The 21,306-nt window shown below is 42.2% G+C and overlaps 1 protein-coding gene across 7 annotated transcripts in view; it reads right to left on the reverse strand.

The window, feature by feature from the left end:
- The window catches only part of GRIK4 (glutamate ionotropic receptor kainate type subunit 4), a 234,319-nt gene that overhangs the window by 81,020 nt on the left and 131,993 nt on the right, over positions 1-21,306 (reverse strand). For 5 of the 7 annotated variants that reach the window (XM_083163052.1, XM_083163053.1, XM_083163056.1 and 2 more), the window contains exons 3-5: positions 15,501-15,665; positions 13,249-13,346; positions 10,869-11,034 (exon numbers count right to left, since the gene is read on the reverse strand). In XM_083163052.1, coding sequence (XP_083019178.1) covers positions 10,869-11,034; positions 13,249-13,346; positions 15,501-15,665 — 429 coding nt within the window. Of the gene's footprint in view, positions 1-8,805; positions 8,835-9,572; positions 9,597-10,868; positions 11,035-13,248; positions 13,347-15,500; positions 15,666-21,306 lie in introns of those variants that run through there. The other 2 variants (XM_083163055.1, XM_083163054.1) reach the window with 2 other exon arrangements.

Here is a 21,306-nt window from a genome sequence, read left to right on the forward strand (position 1 = left end):
GAGAAGAGTTTTTGGGCAGAAGCTGTATCTACTGCAGTATACCTGAAAAACAGAACACCTACAGTGGCCGTGAAGGGAAAAACCCCCTTAGAGGCCTGGTCTGGGAAGAAGCCAGACATCAGTCACCTCCGTGTCTTTGGGAGCAGAGCTTATGCACATATACCAAAAGAGAGAAGGAAGAAACTTGACCCAAAATCAAGACAGTGCATATTGCTAGGCTATTGTGAGGAGAGCAAAGGGTACAGGCTCTGGGATGCAGAGAACAGACGTCTCCTGAAATCAAGAGATGTGATATTTCAAGAAACAGCATCACCCACAAAAGCAAAAGAGCAAGAAAAGCAAGCACTAGTAGAGGTATGTGAAATAGAAAGCATACCTGCAACAGAAAATACTGAAGAAGGAAGCGAACCAACTAAAAGAGCTTCTGTGAGAAGAAACAAGGGCATACCAGCCAGAAGATATGAGGAAGAATATGCGAATATTGCTTTCAGTGAACCTCAGAGTATTCAAGAAGCGAAAGCGTGCAGTGATTGGGCGAAATGGAAATCTGCAATAGACACAGAGTTATCAGCACTGAGAGAGAACGATACTTGGACCATAGTAAATAGGCCAAGCAACCGCAAGACAGTCAAGAACAAGTGGGTCTTCTGCAAGAAGTTAAATTCAGACGGAGAAGTTGCCCGTTACAAAGCCCGTCTTGTTGCTAAGGGATACACACAGAGATCCGGAATTGACTATGGGGAGATATACTCACCTGTTGCGAGGTATACCACTCTCAGATTAGTAATTGCAGTCGCCACTTTACAAGACTTACTGCTATACCAATTAGACTTCGATTCAGCGTTTCTAAATGGAGAACTACTTGAAGAGATCTATATGGAATCACCAGATCATTATGATGAGAATGAACTTCAGACAGAGAAAGTGTGTCTTCTGAAGAAATCCATATATGGCCTAAAGCAGAGTGGTCGTTGCTGGTACATAAAATTGGACACAGTACTGCTTGAAATGAATTTTATTAGATCAGAGACTGACCACTGCCTTTATCACAAAACTCTGGGAGAAAAGTTGTTCATCATAGCAGTCTATGTGGATGATATACTTATAGCAGGTCACGAAGATCACATCACAAGTGTAAGAGATCAACTGAAACAGAGATTCAAGTTGAAAGACTTAGGTCCAGCCAATCATCTGTTGGGCATGAGGATTGTTCAAAACTTGCAAAAGGGAACAGTCACAGTCGACCAACAAACGTACATCGAGGCAACAATCTTGAAGTATGGGATGGCAGACTCCAAGTCAGTGAATACACCAATTGACAAAAGCATCAAGATTACAAAAGGTATGTCACCAACCACACAAGAAGAAATAGAGGAAATGCAAGATGTTCCTTACAAGAACGTGGTTGGAAGTCTTATGTATGCAAGTATTGGAACTCGTCCAGACATCACTCATGCAGTCAGTCGGGTGAGCCAATTTGCAATAAATCCTGGAAGACAACACTGGATCGCAGTGAAGAGGATCCTGAGATACCTAAAAGGTACAAGTTCCTTGAAATTAAAATTCGCCAAGACAAGCAATTCAAATTTGAAAGTCTTCTGCGATGCCGACTGGGGAGCAGATGAAGATGATCGTCGTTCCCACACCGGTTACCTGTTCACACTGGCCGGAGCAGCAGTTAGTTGGGCGAGTAGAAAACAACCGACCGTTGCTCTCTCAACAACCGAGGCCGAATACATGGCTCTCACAGAGACATCAAAAGAAGCACTCTGGATCAAAGAGACTTTGTGTGAGTTAGGTCTACTTTATGAAGAAGAGACTATCAGTATCGCATGTGATAACAGGGGAGCAATAGATCTTTCCTGTACTACCAAGCACCATGGAAGGTCAAAGCACATCGCGATAAGACATCACTTCATCAGAGAACTAGTGGAGAACAAGTCCATCGATGTTGAATACATTGCAAGTGAACAGAATGTCGCTGACATGCTTACTAAAGGACTGTCGGGAAACTTGCTTACTAAGTTCGTGAAGGACTGTGGACTTGTCTAAGTTCAAAAATGTTGATTTGAAGTTTTTGATGTTCTGAATGTCTTTTTTCTCTCTAACCATATTTTCGGTTACAGGTATTACAAAAGGACAAAGCATTGTATTGAGTTCTTTTATGTAGCCGAAGACAGCCTTAAGCGAGGGGGAGTGTTAGATTGCAGCGCTCGGCGCCTGTCTCCGCATACACTGCTTAGTGTAAGACTTACAGTCTTCCTTTTCCCCCTTGCAGCCAACGTAGTTAAGCGTCACCCTGAGTGACAGGTCGCTTAAGCGAATAGCAGGGCAGAGACCCCTGACCCTGCTGGCAGCGTTCTCTTTCCTGTGAGGAAGTCCCCGCGTTAGAGTGTGCCTCAGATCGTGTGTGACTCCGTCCATGCTGTTTGTAGCTCCACGTGCACCGGAGCGCATAGGAGCAAGTCCCCGCTGTAAACCCGTTACCAGCGTTACCTTTTGCACAGGGAGATCAGTCATCATTGGCAGCAGCGAGACTGGGAGAGATACCGCAGCGTAAACCAGCAGACTGTCATTTACCCTGCACGCGCCAAAACGCTACAGCTAAGTAACAACCAGAGACTGTCGTTACCAAATGTACAAGTTGTATTACTGCTTGAAGTTAACACATGAAGTACTGTTGTAACCTACAAGCCTGCCACTTGAATAAACCCTTCAAACTGGTTATATCTTCTAAGTGTGAGGTCTAACAACCACACTGCACGTACTTATATACACTCTGCCAATAGTTATAAGGACAGAGATACACTAATGGAAGGGAGAAAGTAGTTATAAGGACAGAGATACACTAATCGAAGGGAGACAGTAGTTATAAGGACAGAGATACACTAATGGAAGGGAGACAGTAGTTATAAGGACAGAGATACACTAATGGAAGGGAGAAAGTAGTTATAAGGACAGAGATACATTAATGGAGGAGAGACAGTAGTTATAAGGACAGAGATGCACTAATGGAAGGGAGACAGTAGTTATAAGGACAGAGTTAAATTAATGGAAGGGAGACATTAGTTATAAGGACAAGGACAGAGAATACACTAATGGAAGGGAGACAATAGTTATACGGACAGAGATGCCCTAATGGAAGGGAGACAGTAGTTATAAGGACAGAGATACACTAATGGAAGGGAGACAGTAGTTATAAGGACAGAGATACACTAATGGAAGGGAGACAGTAGTTATAAGGACAGAGATACACTAATGGAAGAGAGACAGTAGTTATACGGACAGAGATACATTAATGGAAGGGAGACAGTAGTTATAAGGACAGAGATACACTAATGAAAGGGAGACAGTAGTTATACGGACAGACATACACTAATGGAAGAGAGACAGTAGTTTTACGGACAGACATACACTAATGGAAGGGAGACAGTAGTTATAAGGACAGAGATACACTAATGGAAGGGAGACATATGTTGTGTTATAATAGTATGTTTTATGTCCCACAAGGGAGGAAAAAAGTTTTGCCCCAATATCAATTGACATTGGTAGACTGAACATTTGATACAGCGCTGGCTGCTCGCAGGATGATTGACACCCTGTGGCCCTTTGGGGACATTAACCATACATTTTATGGGAGTGCCACAGAAAATGTAAGCTTTCCCCGGCCGTTGGGAGGGTGGGCCACTGATGTCATCAGTAGCCTACTGTAAGTCTAGACTTACTTGACCCTGCGAACAGAGGGGGGGAAAGCATTTGATGGTGAGAGATTCCGAATCGTTTTCCCCCTCATTCGCATGGCTGTGAACGCATTCGCAAACGTGCACATGGGCCGGATTTCAGACAAATGAGCAGTCACTAAATTTACCTCAATAACTCTCTATTTCTGTTCTAATGAACACAGATAACTACATGTGCTATTCCTACGCAATTTATGGTAATGTTAATGGATAAGAGCGTGGTTGCAGGACAGAAACAGAGTTGTAGTAAACAGAGTACAGTCAAAGGAGGGAAAGGTTACAAGTGGAGTACCCCAGGGATCTGTACTTGAACCGGTGCTTTTTAATATCTTTATTGGTGATATTGCAAATGGAATTGAGGGTAAAATGTGACCTTTTGCAGATGACACACCAGGAGGGGTAAAACAAATGATTGATGATCTAGGTAGATTAGAAGAATGGTCAAGAGAATGGCAACTACAATTTAATGCCAAAAAATGCAAAATCATGCACTTGGGTCTCAGAAATCCAAAGACTGAATATAGTATAAATGGCACTATAATGGAAACTACTGAGGAAGAGAGGGATCTAGGTGTCACTATTTCAGGGGACTTAAAAGCAGGTAGGCAATGTAACAAAGCAATGAAGAAGGCAAGTCAGATGCTTGGTTGCATAGGGAGAGGTATCAGCAGTAGAAAGAAAGAAGTAATAATGCCACTGTATAGGTCATTGGTACGACCTCATCTAGAGTATTGTGTTCAGTTCTGGAGACCATATCTCCAGAAGGATATAAATACATTAAAGACTGTACAAAGAAGGGCAACTAAAATGGTACATGGCCTACATCACAAAACGTACCAGCAAAGACTAAAAGATCTTAATATGTATACTTTAGAGCAGAGAAGGGAAAGGGGGGACATGATAGAAACTTTCAAATATATCAAGGGCTTTAACAAGGTACAGGTGGGAGACATTCTTCACAGAAAGAGGAGCAACAGAACACGAGGACATGCAATGAAACTAGAGGGAGGAAGATTCAGGGGAAATTTGAGGAAGAATTTTTTCACAGAAAGAGTAGTAGATAAGTGGAATAGCCTCCCAACAGAGGTGGTAGATGCAAATACAGTAGTACAATTTAAACATGCTTGGGATAAGCATATTGATATCCTTACAAAAAAAATAAGGATCAAATATGGTTTGAGGTAACATGTTTAAAAAAGGGGCAGACTAGATGGGCCAAGTGGTTCCTATCTGCCATCAAATTCTATGTTTCTATATGTTTCTATGTTCAAACCAATTGCCCTTTGCTCCATGGTTCCTGATGGTAGCACAGCTAATGCCCAACCTTAAACTCAGTCAGCAGACAAATAACAGGAGAAATATTACATTTGTCAGACAGCTGCAACACAAAATAGGAATTCCATGCAACCAATATAAGTTTGAAAAGAAACAAAAGACTCCAAAAACTCACAGGACGCCATTTTGACTCTTATATAATTGCATACTTGTGATACGAAACTAAAAAGTCCAGAATTGCAAACTTTTTTTATGTTGCCAATAAATACTTATTAGGTCATTAGGTCAAATAAACCGAATGGAACAGAGCCAAGAGAAGTTACTAACTACTTTACTATTTAGTACAATTTGAAACTGCCCAAGTAGCCATTATTGTTATGCATTGAGGAAGCTGCTTACTAGTACAGGTCATATAGGTTAGGTATAGCTACTACAGTCAAGTTATTGCAATTACAAACAGAACACAATAATCCCACAGTATATTCAGTGATTTACTATAAAATAGTATGAATTTCACTGGTAATCTAATAATAGTTCCAGCGATGGCAGGTACAGAGTGGAAGTAAGCTGAAAGTTTAATTCCATGATCTTATGTACTGTAATGATAACACACCGATGCACGCACACATGGTTTAAATAACACTTTTTTATTATTTGCACACGCGATGGGACTTTTAATGTGCAATATGTTCAGATGGGTTCACACTTAACCCTTTGAGTGCACACATCTCTGTGAGAAATGTTCAAAATATCTGCTAAAAATGCCGGCGTCGCTCACATTTGTTATAGAAATTCAAATAAAAAAACATGTTCAAAAAGATTATATTTCCTATATAAGGTCAACATTGCAGGTCATTATGATGAATAAAAATGTTTGCTTGGCAATGTTCACATCTATTTCGAACAATTAGCTTGGCACTCGAAGTTGAACGAGTCAACTTAACAAGTTATTTATTTGCATCCCAATTTTTTTACTAAAAAAATACTGTTATGGTTTATTTATTTTTTAAATGGATTTCTGTATCCGCCTGCAGATATTACTGTACAGATTTTGTTCCTAATGTCCGTGAAATTGTCACCTATCCCGTACACAGGGCTATTTTTGTACAGGCTTCAGCAGGAACTAAGGCCATTATTCTAGTTCACTCTTTCTGACAAAATATTTCTTAGATGGACAAAACCATGTGCACTGCAAGTGAGGCAGGTGTAAAACCCCACCCAAATCTAATTGTCTCTGCACAAGTAACACCTGCCTCACCTGCAGTGCACATGGTTTTGTCCATCTAAGAAATATTTTGTCTGAAAGAGTGAACTAGAATAAGGGCCTCAGTTCCTGCTGGAGCCTGCACAAAAATAGCCCTGCCCGTAAATATAGAATTACTTTGCTTCTAGTTTTATAAATGTGACGTTAAAATGCAATAAGTCCAGCTGCAAAAAAAAAACAAAAAAAAACAAATGTAATACTGTTTTTTTTAATTACCAGTATCTACAAGAACAAATGTTATATATGATGTATCAAGTAGTGTGAAGTTGTCCGTACCAACCAATCAGCTTGCACCTATCATTTCATAGACCGTACTTAGTAAATGTCAGCTCAAAGCTGATTGGTTGCTGGTCCAGTTCTCCACTGATGTCACTGCTTGATACAACTCCGTCTCACATACCTGCCGTAACTGTTAGGAACTTGAGAATTATAATCAGCTACGTTTTCTTTAAACAGTTGACAAGAAAAATGTTTTACAATATCAATAAAATAAATCAAGCTGTTATTATTAATGATAGTCTTGCTTACAGGCCATGTCTTTAGGCAATGTTATTATGAATAATGTTATTTTTCTTCCTTACGCTATTCTAAGCAACAAACTGGCATTACCACTAAGTCATTATTCTTTGCTACATAAATGCTGTAAAGTGATGTATTCATTATGATTATAGTGGTGGCAGAATTCCAAAGATTTTCATAGTACAGCACTTGATCAGCCAGGAATCATAGTGTGAAATGTATTCTAAATGATATAGCTAATAGATGTTTTGGTTTAATGCTGTATAATTTACAACCATTTTAGTGGGTCTTGCTTTTCCAATACGTGTATGTATTTTATTTATGCTGTTATAAAGTATACAGACAAGCATGAACTATGACGCGCTCTCTCTCTCTCTCTCTCTGTCTCAGTAACAAATCAGCAATTAGCTTTGGTGACTCTAGAACAGTGGTTCTTAAACTCGGTCCTCGGGAGTGCATGTTTTGCAGGTCTCCTCACAGAATCAAGTGAAATAATTAGCTCCACCTGTGGATCTTTAAAAATGTGTCAGTCAGTAATGAGTGCACCTGTCGGGTGACCTGGAAAACGTGAACTGTGTGGGGTCACGAGGACCGAGTTTGAGAACCACTGCTTAGAGCAAGGTGGGAACAATGCAAACAAGTGTCTGATTTGTTGCTGAGACCAGTGACATCACATTTCCATCATGTTGGTAAATCTTCTATGTCTCTCTGAGTTCTTGCTGCCCAATTTTAAAATTGGTAATTCAATTCAGGACGATAAATCCTCACAAGGAATCTTTCATATCTTAAACATGTAAAACCGTACTTATTAGACTTAGACCTAACGGTACGGAAGAGCAGCAAATGTCGGTAACCCTTATCAGACTAAATATTACCTCTGGATCTGATTCAATGGCCATTGCTCCATGGGCCTGATTAATGTGCGTACAGGGCGACGGACGCCAGGAGCTTGCTCCCACGGGGCCAGTGGCTTCCGCAGGCAGAGTGTCCCATTTTTCTCATCGACCAGAGATCTCTGGTCGCTGATGAAAGCGGGACACTGAGCAATAGGACCACTGAACAATATACAGTATTGCTCAGCATTATTAAGCCAATATTGCTCAGCGATCATATTGCTCCGTATATACGAAACTTTAGTAAAGAAAAAAAAGCAAGTGACTTTTTGTCTGGAACAAACCATGTTGCCATGATAGGGGATCAAGTACATTTATACCTGTACATTTTGTGCAGGGAAAATACTGAATGCATTAGCATAGAGCCCGCAAATGTTACACTGCTTTATGCTTACTTTGCAATTTAGATTTCAGTTTGAAAAAATTTAAATCTATCTGCACCTGTTACCTCTGCCCCACCTGCAGTGCAGCATGATTTTACCTGGTTAACTGCCTTTTTTGCAATCAGTAGACGGGTGATTATAGTTATAGCAACTTACACTGGGCTTTGGCAATCATAAGACAGGCCGTGGTGATTATTGTAGTGATAAGTACTTACACTGGGCTTTGGCAATCATAAGACAGGCCGTGGTGATTATTGCAGTGCTAAGTACTTACACTGGGCTTTGGCACACATAAGTCAGGCCGTGGTGATTATTGTAGTGATAAGTACTTGCACTGGGCTTCGGCACGGGATGCAGTTACAATCCCGGCGGTCGGGATCCCGGCGTTCAGAATCCCGACGCCGGAATCCCGACCGCCGAAATGCCGACACTTTCTCCCTACGTGGGTGTCCACGACACCCCTGGAGGGAGAATAAATTAGTGTGCCGAGCGTAGCGAGGCACCGGGCCCGCTGCGTGGCGATCCACGTCCCCCCCTTGTCGGCATTTCGGCTGTCGGGATTCCGGCGTCGGGATTCTGAACGCCGGGATCCCGACCGCCGGGATTCAATACTGAATCCCTTTGGCACACATAAGACAGGCCGTGGTGATTATTGTAGTGATAAGTACTTACACTGGGCTTTGGCACACATAAGACAGGCTGTGGTGATTATTGTGGTGATAAGTACTTACACTCCGCTTTGGCACACATAAGACAGGCCCTGGTGATTATTGTAGTGATAAGTACTCACACTGGGCTTTGGCACACATAAGACAGGTCGTGGTGATTATTGTGGTGATAAGTACTTACACTGAGCTTTGGCACACATAAGACAGGCCATGGTGATTATTGTAGTGATTAGTACATACATTCCGCTTTGGCACACATAAGACAGGCCATGGTGATTATTGTAGTGATAAGTACTTACACTGGGCTTTGGCACACATAAGACAGGCCATGGTGATTATTGTAGTGATAAGTACTTACACTCCGCTTTGGCACACATAAGACAGGCAGTGGTGATTATTGTAGTGATAAGTACTTACACTGGGCTTTGGCACACATAAGACAGGCCATGGTGATTATTGTAGTGATAAGTACTTACACTGGGCTTTGGCACACATAAGACAGGCAGTGGTGATTATTGTAGTGATAAGTACTTACACTGGGCTTTGGCACACATAAGACAGGCCGTGGTGATTATTGTAGTGATAAGTACTTACACTGGGCTTTGGCACACATAAGACAGGCCGTGGTGATTATTGTAGTGATAAGTACTTACACTGGGCTTTGGCACACATAAGACAGGCAGTGGTGATTATTGTAGTGATAAGTACTTACACTGGGCTTTGGCACACATAAGACAGGCCATGGTGATTATTGTAGTGATAAGTACTTACACTGGGCTTTGGCACACATAAGACAGGCCATGGTGATTATTGTAGTGATAAGTACTTACACTCCGCTTTGGCACACATAAGACAGGCCGTGGTGATTATTGTAGTGATAAGTACTTACACTCCGCTTTGGCACACATAAGACAGGCCGTGGTGATTATTGCAGTGCTAAGTACTTACACTGGGCTTTGGCACACATAAGACAGGTAGTGGTGATTATTGTAGTGATAAGTACTTACACTGGGCTTTGGCACACATAAGACAGGCCATGGTGATTATTGTAGTGATAAGTACTTACACTCCGCTTTGGCACACATAAGACAGGCAGTGGTGATTATTGTAGTGATAAGTACTTACACTGGGCTTTGGCACACATAAGACAGGCCGTGGTGATTATTGTACTGATAAGTACTTACACTCCGCTTTGGCACACATAAGACAGGCAGTGGTGATTATTGTAGTGATAAGTACTTACACTGGGCTTTGGCACACATAACACAGGCCGTGGTGATTATCGTAGTGATAAGTACTTACACTGGGCTTTGGCACACATAAGACATCTGTGGTGATTATTGTAGTGATAAGTACTTACACTGGGCTTTGGCACACATAAGACAGGCCATGGTGATTATTGTAGTGATAAGTACTTACACTGGGCTTTGGCACACATAAGACAGGCCATGGTGATTATTGTAGTGATAAGTACTCACACTGGGCTTTGGCACACATAAGACAGGCCATGGTGATTATTGTAGTGATAAGTACTTACACTGGGCTTTGGCACACATAAGACAGGCCATGGTGATTATTGTAGTGATAAGTACTTACACTGGGCTTTGGCACACATAAGACATCTGTGGTGATTATTGTTGTGATAAGTACTTACACTGGGCTTTGGCACACATAAGACAGGCCGTGGTGATTATTGTAGTGATAAGTACTTACACTCCGCTTTGGCACACATAAGACAGGCTGTGGTGATTATTGTAGTGATAAGTACTTACACAGGGCTTTGGCACACATAACACAGGCCGTGGTGATTATTGTAGTGATAAGTTCTTACACTGGGCTTTGGCACACATAAGACAGGCGGTGGTGATTATTGTAGTGATAAGTACTCACACTGGGCTTTGGCACACATAAGACAGGCCGTGGTGATTATTGTAGTGATAAGTACTTACACTGGGCTTTGGCACACATAAGATAGGCCGTGGTGATTATTGTAGTGATAAGTACTTACACTCCGCTTTGGCACACATAAGACAGGCCGTGGTGATTATTGTAGTGATAAGTACTTACACTCCGCTTTGGCACACATAAGATAGGCCGTGGTGATTATTGTAGTGATAAGTACTTACACTCCGCTTTGGCACACATAAGACAGGCCGTGGTGCTGTTGAAGAAAGTAAGTACTGCGCCAATAGCTGCACTGATGTCTGTGTTGCTGGGATGAAGGTTTAACGTTGTGAATCTCTGAAATTGAAACCTTAAGAATTCCTCAGGGGAGACTTTTATGTGCGGTACCTGATTCCAAAAAAAAACAAAACACTTAGTTTAGCTAAGAAAAGAGAGGAACGTGAGGGAAGGTTTGCGGAGAAGAGCTGGGAGATAATGAGACAAGTAGATGAAATACATGAGATTTTGTAGTTTTTTACAAAATAATATTAAATAAAATGCATAATATAAAGACCATACTGGAAAAAGTCTAAGTAATATATTAATAATGGGAGGTATAGCAAAAGAGAAAAATAAAAAATCAGTTGCATAAGTATTAGATGAACAATGTTTGCAAAAATAAATAAATAAATGGTAAATTGACTTTTAAAGTGAAACCTGAAAAGAAAAATCTATTTTAATGAGGTTCAGCCATAATTTCCGACCTTTCTGAAACAGTGTTTACTTAACATATTGTTTAGTAATTCATGGGATTCTGCTACATTTGCCGGGAAATCCATAGCACACTCTATTAATGAGTTGGGCTGAATTTGGCTTCATTCTCCAACAGATATTCCTCAGCAGACAAACCCTCTTTACTTATTTACATTTCAAATTATTTGATAAATAATGTATTTTGCTGGGGGTACATGCAGCCATCCAGTTCTAGTGAGACAGCCATGGCCACCAGTGACGGCGGGCAGGAGAGGCAGAACCGCACTTGTCATACACCAGTAGACTTGGATAGGAGAATTAATTAATTAAGTGCATGAAGGTGTAATAATAAATGTAAAATAAAGCTGTCCGTTTGTATGTGGTCTTTAATGTAGTTCAATTTCCCTCGTTTAGGAGGGTAGACCCAGGTTTTGTTTTCTGTCTGAAAGGGTCAACCTGGGTCTAAAATACCTGGAATTTACCAGGGTTTTTCCCGGGTCTGAATTCCAAAAACCCCGGTCGCTGACTTTCTGAAAGGGTGCGACCCGGGTTTTGTGGATTATAACACATTGTTACTCACTGAATGGCTCTCCTGTTGGGGTGCTGGCTGATTGGTTGTGAGGATGGGCCTCTCTGATTGGCTGGGAGGGCATGGCACAGGGGCTAGCCTCTGAGGTCATTAGGGAGCTGAAGAAAGGATAGCATGGCCCACTGGAGGTGAGAGCTGCTGGCAGTGAGAGGGGAGGAGGAGATCCGCAAACAGATGACTGAGACAGTCAAAGTGTACTCAAACATTGCAAATATACCGACAGCCAGGTAACATGTACCTACCAGTATATTAAAACAATAAAACTTGTTTACAACATAACCTTGTGTCATGCCATGGTTAATGAAAGTGGCGGCGGGAGCAGCTGGGTGGATGAGCAGCAGCAGCAATCATGTAAGTGACACACTGCTGCAGTTGTACACTCACTGTCAATGACAGCGTGACGCGGCGGGGGAGGCACTGGGCCTGGGGGCGTGTGCATTTGGGTGTGCGTCTGTAGGGATATTGCAGCTCGGTACTAACCGCAATGTTGCCATCCGGGCCCCATTTCTATTTGGGGCCCTGGACTGAAGTACCCCTAGACCCCCCCCCCCACTGGCGGCCCTGCACATGCGTGAGGGCTACGTGTGAATAAAGCCAACATTGGCTTTTTAACACTGGCCGTATGCAGGGTGATTGACAGATGGCTCTTGTGGGTGGCACCCGGCCATTTTCAAGGAGTGTTGGGATAAAGCAGATGGCACCAGGCATTTGAACGGAGGGCCTCTGACCAGTGGTGTCGAGGGGGGGAGGTACTTTTTGCCTGGGTCCTGCTCCTCCCTTGCAGTGAGCTGGGTAATGGGGAGAGAGATGACAGCACAGTCTCTCTCCCCAGCTGAGCACATGCTGCTCAGTGCCGTGTGCTGAGCCGGGGAGAAAGACCGCTGCAGCGGCAGCCTGTCCTCTCTCTCCATCTCATTTATGCAAATGGATTTCATAGATATTCACTCAGCTGCAAGGGGATTCACAGCCATGCACGTGGGCGGGTTTATACTCTGCCGGGACTGCGGCTAATTCAATGCTGGGCTCCAAGGATTAGCAGCCCATCGATCAGTTCTGAAATAGGCCCTATAACCCCTGAGAGTTTATCACTGTCTCCTGCCTATTGTATGCTGAATTAGAGTAACAATTTTAATTAAAATGTATTTACACTTAATAGGTATAGTTACAGATGGACAAATAAAAGCAAAATATACAATATAAACTAAGTATTCAACAGCAACGAGTCATACAAAAATAGAAACGCAAATGGCTCAAAGTATTTATTATTGGTGGGGGCTAACCTCCTTTTCGCCACAGATGTTGCTGATGATGGAACTGGATGACGGGCTGTAAGATGGGCCTAGCACACCCAAAACTCCTTTGGGAAGGATCTGGCACACTGTAGAAAGCAGATAAGACAAGACTGTTATGTAGGAAGTTTCATTGTCCCCGTCTTACCTTATGGAGCGGGGAATGCAAAAAAAAACAACAACACTATAGAACAAACATAAACATAGTGCGGAACTTTATAACTTTTTATCAGGTTAGAGCGCAAATTATTTTTTTTGTATTTTTTTTATCCCCTGATATGTAAAGCTACCTGCTGTTTGCACATTCAATAAGGGGAATGGTCTAGCTCAGTAGTTCCCAACATTTTTAATAAAGGCGCCATATCATATTAGAATTTTATCCAAGGCACCCTAGGCCTGTCAGTGAGTCAGTTTGAGCTGCAGCTGGTAGCAGTTGGTGTGGCTCCACCTATTTTGATCTGTGCTTAGCTTTTAGTTATTTGGACATTATCTGAAACTACAGGACCATGCAAACCCATAGGTTCTATTGCAGCTGCTACCAGATCTTTTTACTCACTCTATTGTATTTTTATGCTAATACCACAGCCAATGTGTGGATTCAATTGCTACATTGGTCGGACCATCGGAGATTTCACCAGCCTTGTAGTGGTGCAGAAACTCCATCTGGACAAGGGTGGTGGTGACAGTGCAACCACATCTTCAGTCGTAGCCACTGACCGTGACGTGCCCGCTTGCACAGACCGAAACATCAGCCACTGGCATCTGATGCCATCCCTGCATCTACCTGTAAAATCAGGCCCTTAGAGGGGAATTGAATTATTATATAAAGTAGCGCACAGTCATAGGATATTGTACTGATGGTGGATATCACGCTGATAACACTTATTATGGTCAGATTTAGCCCCGCCAAGTGGCTAAACCTGACCAAACGAATGAGTCCGACATGAAATGAATAGCCACAATTGAATTGGGTGCCATCTGTTGGCTGCTAATTTGTGTAATAATTGAATCCCCCCTTTAGAGTTAAAATGCCTCTACGATGTGATGTGCTTATTCATAAAGATTCTTATTCTAAATCGGAACTAACTATAAGTAATTCTGTCAGGGATGTAAATAAGATCGTAAGATGCATAGGGGCATTACTGGGGTCACTAACACCTGGTACTGTGAAAAGCTCCCCAGAAAGGGCGTGGCTTGAGACACCCTGTTTTCATCACTCCAGGGGGGGTGTGCCCAGAATTCCCAGGATGTGTCCGGCTGCAAAGCCCTGATTTCTAAAGGTTAAGAACAACATCAGTCATTATTATTATTTTCTCATGCACAACCTTCTGTTAATTAACGGAGATAAAAGCTCCTATTATCTCTCCACCTTGAAGATGTTGATGGCAGAATCAGAAACTGGCTTTATAAATGTATAAAACTATTTCATAGACTAGTGTATTGCATCAGTAGCTATAGTTAGTATGTAGCATAGTGTAAATAATTGAACTACATAAATAGCATCGAAATTGCATTATGGATTCAAGAATATTTTTTTTGTTACATCGGATGTAAAAAAGTAGTCTTTGAAATTTGGGGAAATTTTATTTTCTTGCTCTAGATTAAAAGTATTTGAATTATCACCGTTGTGAGTGGTGAATATTTCTGGGTGCCGGATGACTGACCGGCCTTCGTGATTTCGTAAGTCCAGCACTGTATAATATATTTACAATAAAAACAGGTAAAAATATATTTAGATTTCCCTGCTGAGTCTAAGCATGAAGGTCTGTAACAACGTTCTCCTTGTGTTTGGGTGGGTTCTTTCTTTTATAAACAATAACAACAAATCCACTCATCTAGAATGTGGTCTCATTTGGCCATATTCAGAGAGACATAATGCAAATCACTCGGTCCAGTAATGGAAATTAGTGGCATGCACACCTTCAGATATGGTCACTCATGCACTGACATGTGCAAATGTGAAACCTTCTTTCCCCTCCCGGTACAATCCCATTCTGTCATTTACAATGAGGCTACAGTCTGTGACCAAAATTGCAGACCAAATTCCTGTATGCTCATGGGACTGGAGAAGGCAAGGAGACCCATTCCCTGTTGGGGAGCAGCCATCATGGTATTTCACGAGAATATGGTAGTGGCAGCCTTGTGTCTGTATGTACATTTTACATTTACTGTTGATTAACGTTGATAAATTCCATCATGTAAATACAGATCTAGAGAAGTATGCAGTAGAAGAAATATCTTACTTGTCTCTGCTGTTTCGTACTCGCTGTCTCTGAGAAGCTCAAATATGTCCACCTCCAGCTTGGACTTTCCTTGTCTCTCTGGGGTCCGATTTATTCTGTCCTTGGCCAGTGTAATTGAAAGTCGCTCTCCCCTACTGCACTCCATGGGGTCATCTAGAATTGCAGCTGGTGAAAGAATTAGATTGTTGAGAGATAATAGGGGGGATGTATCACACCATTTAAAGAGTAGAAGTTGCCCACAGGTACCAACCAGGTTCTAGCTATGATTTCACAGAAGGTACTAGGTAAATAATAATTAGAAGATGATGAAGGTGGTAACTCCTCCATCTGTCATCTAGAGAAGGTCTTATATGTCTCCCCTATAGCGTTCTTCAAGTATTCTACTGTTTTTCAGTTATCTCGCTACCATGCCAAGACCACAGCATCAATAGGGTGAGGGCCTCAGCTGTGCTCACAGAACAGCCAACAGCTTCAGATTTTACTGTATGATGTCACTGAGTTTAATGTATAAACATATCCGTACAAGGTGGAAAAAAACGATGTGAAAGGTTGAGCTTCATGGATTTAGATATTCCTGTGTTGGAAATGATTGACACGACCAAGAGAATAAATAAGCTTTCAATCCAGTCAGACTCGGCTAAACTCTACATTTCCATTTATAGCAGCAGTAACACAGTCATTGTATAAAAAATAATGTGATTCCTTAAAATGTGTCTGATGTCCGTAACAGAAAGCAAGGTCCTCTGAAAGACATCTGCCTTGCTCACTAAAGGCTTTCTGTCTATTCCCAGTGGCCTCCAGATCTCTTTCATCAGATTCTGTGCTTGCGCCTTACATCAAACATTCCGTCTCCGGCAGTTTAGTTACAGAGAGATCCAGCGGTAAGAAATCATTTGCAAAATAACTCATCTGTTTCTCCTTCCGCCATCCTGCCCGCCACCCACCGCTGCGCATCACGATCCGCCATGGCAAAACTTGTCACAGGGGAACCTGTGCTATATGCCTACCAGGTCTCACAACAAGTATCCACGTCATTAAGAGAAAATAAGCCGTGATTATAATGGCATTACTTTATCCTTAAAGCTGTGCTCCAAGTTAAATGTTGAAGATGTTAACTGTACAATTCATTTTTACATATAACATGGCCGACATTCACAATGTCAACATTTCATAATGTCGACATAATGTGGACAGGGACAATATCGACAGTCCATGCTAATGTTAGGCTGTGTTCAGGAATGGAGTTAGGGCTAGGGATAGGTTGCTGTTAGAGTTAGGGTTAGGTTGCATTTATAGTTAGCATTAGGGCTATGGTTAGACTGTGGTCAGGGTTGGAGTTAGAAGTAGGGTTAGGTTGCTGTTAGAGTTAGAGTTAGGTTGTAATTAGGGATAGGCTGCATTTATGATTAGAGATAGGGCTATGGTTAGGCTGTGGTTAGAGTTAGGACTAAGGTTAGGCTGCAGTTAGGGTTTGAGTTAATGCTACGGTTATTCTGCAGTTTAGATTAGGATAAGAGAGTATGTGATCATGGCTAAAGTTAGGGTTGAGCTGTGGTTAGGGCTAGTATTAGGGTTGGGTTGCAGTTATGGTTAGCTCTAGAGTTAGGGTTGAGTTGCAGTTATGGTTATATCTAGAGTTAGGGTTGAGTTGCAGTTATGGTTAGATCTAGGGTTAGGGTTGAGATGCAGTTATGGTTAGATCTAGGGTTAAGTTTGGGCAGCAGTTATGGTTAGATCTAGAGTTAGGGTTGGGCTGCAGTTATGGTTAGCTCTAGAGTTAGGGTTGGGTTGCAGTTATGGTTAGCTCTAGAGTAAGGGTTGAGTTGCAGTTATGGTTATATCTAGAGTTAGGGTTGAGTTGCAGTTATGGTTAGATCTAGAGTTAGGGTTGGGCTGCAGTTACGGATAGATCTAGGGTTAGGGTTGGGTTGCAGTTATGGTTAGATCTAGAGTTAGGGTTGGGCTGCAGTTACGGTTGGACCTAGGGTTAGGGTTGGGTTGCAGTTATGGCTAGATCTAGAGTTAGGGTTGTTATGGTTAGATCTAGAGTTAGAGTTGAGTTGCAGTTATGGCTAGATCTAGGGTTAGGGTTGAGTTGCAGTTATGGCTAGATCTAGAGTTAGGGTTGTTATGGTTAGATCTAGAGTTAGAGTTGAGTTGCAGTTATGGCTAGATCTAGAGTTAGGGTTGTTATGGTTAGATCTAGAGTTAGGGTTGAGTTGCAGTTATGGCTAGATCTAGAGTTAGGGTTGGGCGCAGTTATGGTTAGATCTGGAGTTAGGGTTGGGCTGCAGTTATGGCTAGATCTAGAGTTAGGGTTGGGCGCAGTTATGGTTAGATCTGGAGTTAGGGTTGGGCTGCAGTTATGGCTAGATCTAGAGTTAGGGGTGGGCTGCAGTTATGGCTAGATCTAGAGTTAGGGTTGAGTTGCAGTTATGGCTAGATCTAGGGTTATGTTTTGACTGCAGTTATGGTTATATCTAGCGGTACGATCAGGCTGAAGTTATGGTTAGACCTAGGGTTAGGGTTGGGTTGCAATAAAAAATGTGTGCGCCCCCCCCCCCATACACATTCTAAAAAAATTAACATTTTGCACATACTGAAGATGCATGAGCGTGTACAAGGGGTCTGCCCCCACTACAATAGGTGTGGCCTCACGTTCAATAATGTCTCAATTTTATCCATGCTAAATTAGGCCTCATATCAGAGATCTGATAGATTGTACTCTCATATGCTGCCTAAATGTTTGGACTAAGAATTCAGAGGTATTGGGATAGTGGTCATTATTTAGATTGCATATATATATATATATATATATATATATATATATATATATATATATATATATATTTGCAGTTGCAAATCTGTACACATCAGCATGGTGAAAATATGCAAATGTTGTGGCCGCCTGGAATTGTATTGAAACAACCACTAGCGACTTTGCACATCCCAGCGGCTGCGTACAAAGGGGCCAATTCTGACCTGTCCGCACAGGTCCATATTCAAACAGCCAGTGATTGCGTTTGCCTCCACCCCGCTGGTGTAATCCCACCTTCGAATGCATTTGCTCGGTTAGCAAATTAATGAGTACGGATGCACATCCATTCATATCTGAGCGAATATGTCAAACTACATTCGTATTTCACTCAACATCAACAGATTCCTCCACTGTTCGCAGCCGCCGCGTAGCCCCGGATTTACTCTGCGGCTGCTTTGAAAACAGGCACACCCGGGCTGCAATAGATATCGTACTCCCTCCCCTATCAGGCTTACGCACACCTGCGTTTTCAATGTCACTCGCAATGTTTTTCCATCCACGTCCTCCGTCCACGTCCACTCCCTAGTGCTGTTTGCGTCGGGCGCAAAATATTTTAAAGAACAGAACTCATCCGGCTAATAGATGGTTTGAAGTAGGGTTGGATGTTAAACTCATTTTTGTTGTCCTGATGTATTGGGGTAATGACAATAAAGTTGAATCTCATCATCATCTCATGCTGATAACTGCACAAGTGCAAATAAGAAAATAGTGTGTGCGTACAGCTCTGAATCTCTGCTCTGAATCAGGCCCAGTGTTTTTACAGTCTCCGACAAACTATCACATAGTAGATGTAGAGTGCAGCAATGAAATGTGATTGTGATGGCAAATAACCCACATTATTTCTCTAGCCGTAATTATGACTATATTGATCTGCAAATTGAGGTGAAAACGTAGATGATACAGAAGTGGTAGGAATCAGAGGAACTGCTGTATTCCAACCAAACAGTCGTTTTAAAACTAGGGGCCAGATTCTTTAAGCTTCAAAAGTGATAAAATGGAGAGTGATAAACAGCCAGCCAATCAGCTCCTACCTGCCATGTCATAGACTGTGTTTGACAAAATGTCAGACAGGAGCTGATTGGCTGGCTGTTTATCACTCTCCATTTTATCACTTTTGAAGCTTAGAGAATCTGGCCCTAGGTTAGAAAGTGCCAAAAAATGGGGAAAATTTGCACAATATGGGGCAGCTGTACTAACCCTTGGGGAGAGATAAAATGGAGAGATAAAGTACCAGCCAAACCGTTCCTGTCATTTTCCAAACGCAGCCTGTAATATTGGCATTAAGAGCTGATTGGCTGGTAGTTTTTGTTTGTCTTATAATAAGAGTTCTATATGTACTAAGTCTTATAGTGCAATAAGGTGGAGAGAGATAATGTTCCAACCTGTCATCTCCAAACACTCACGTTACAGTCTGTGTTTGAAAAATGACAATATGGGGCTGGTTGGTTGTGACTTTATCTCTCTCCAATGATTAGTAAATAGACCCATAAGGGTTTTAAACACAGTTATCAAGATAATGTCAGTAGTTTGAGCCTGTTGATTCAGTATGACTTTATTATGAATTATAAACATTATCAGGGTTGTGACACTGGATACTAGGAGCGTGGCCATATATATACAGGAGGCACGACCACATCCCTCCCCAAAAAGGGACAAAATACCATGAACAGTGCCAACATTTGAGTGGTATTCAATTGTTTTTAACCAGCATTTCAGCTTGCTATGCCCAGGGGTAGTGAGCTAAAATGTGCAAATGCGTGGCTGAACCTGACCGATATGTGCAAAAAAAAAGATCAATCAACTCACAATCTCCCATCACTTTAGACAGGAGATCGGGTGAGAACAATTGAATAACACGCTAAGGAAGTAGAAGCAATGATAGAACTGGGTACTGTCCTGACATGTGCAGTGGCGGCTCCAGAGGAGGGGTTGCAGTACAGTTCAAAATTCAAACAGGGAAGCCACACTCACTGCCAGTGAGTCAGTTTGGAATGGCAGTTGGTGGCAGTGGTGTGGCACCTCTATTTGAAGTTTGAACTGAAACTGCAGCCATACCCCCCTCCCCCTGCAGACTCGCCATTGAGGGGTATACAATGCCCCTGATGGCGAGCTATGATGGTGAGCAGTGCCGATAGCTCGCCATCAGAGTATTCAACTACCTCCCTTTCACTCACTGTTTTCACCTCGCTGGTTCCATTCAGGTGGAAACAGGGAGTACGGCCATTAAAATGGCAGGGTTCACTACAAAATGCAGCAGACTCGCTGCATTTGCAGTGAACCTCGCCGTTTCAGGGGATCCTAACCATCCTCTCACGGTGAGGATTTCTCCCAAACATTGAGTACGAGGTGGTTTGACAGTGAGGATGGATTTTCCTTGCGTAAATTAAGCCATCCTCCCTGAAGAAAACCCCCTCGCCACGGCATTGAATACTGCTCTATGTGTGACTGTCATGGCAGTATCATGGAAGTGTTGTGACGGGTATCAAACGTTCTGTGCGTGTCATGTGAATGTGGAACGGAAGCCTGTTTTTGACGGATCTGTGGCATCCTAGGGATTCTTGCATTAGATAAATTAGGATAAATAGGATTCCGTGGGCACTCGCAGCTACAACCGGTTTGCGTGCGACTCACAATCAGCCACAGAATGCATAAACAATGCTCTACAGCACTATGGAATTTGTTATTCAAAGTACTAAAACTGGTACAAATGACATCACATATTATATTTCCGAAAACCCCTTTTGCAAGTTTGAGAAATACAGGTTGTCCATCACACAAATGATAATGAGGAGTCTGGTATGAGCGGAATGCCCTTTATTCTCTCTCAGGCAATTACAGAAGATGAAGCTGTCTGACTCAGGTGTGTAAATGGTAACACAATTTGCAAACGAGTAACCTCTGCGCAGAAGTCTATTAATATCTACAACATATCTGAAAATCTTTTTACCAAACCTTCACAACACCTCAATTAATTAGAAGGAGTCAGGT

The sequence above is a fragment of the Crinia signifera genome, chromosome 19, assembly GCF_055691185.1.
Source record: "Crinia signifera chromosome 19, ASM5569118v1, whole genome shotgun sequence".
Taxonomy (NCBI): Eukaryota; Metazoa; Chordata; class Amphibia; order Anura; family Myobatrachidae; genus Crinia; species Crinia signifera.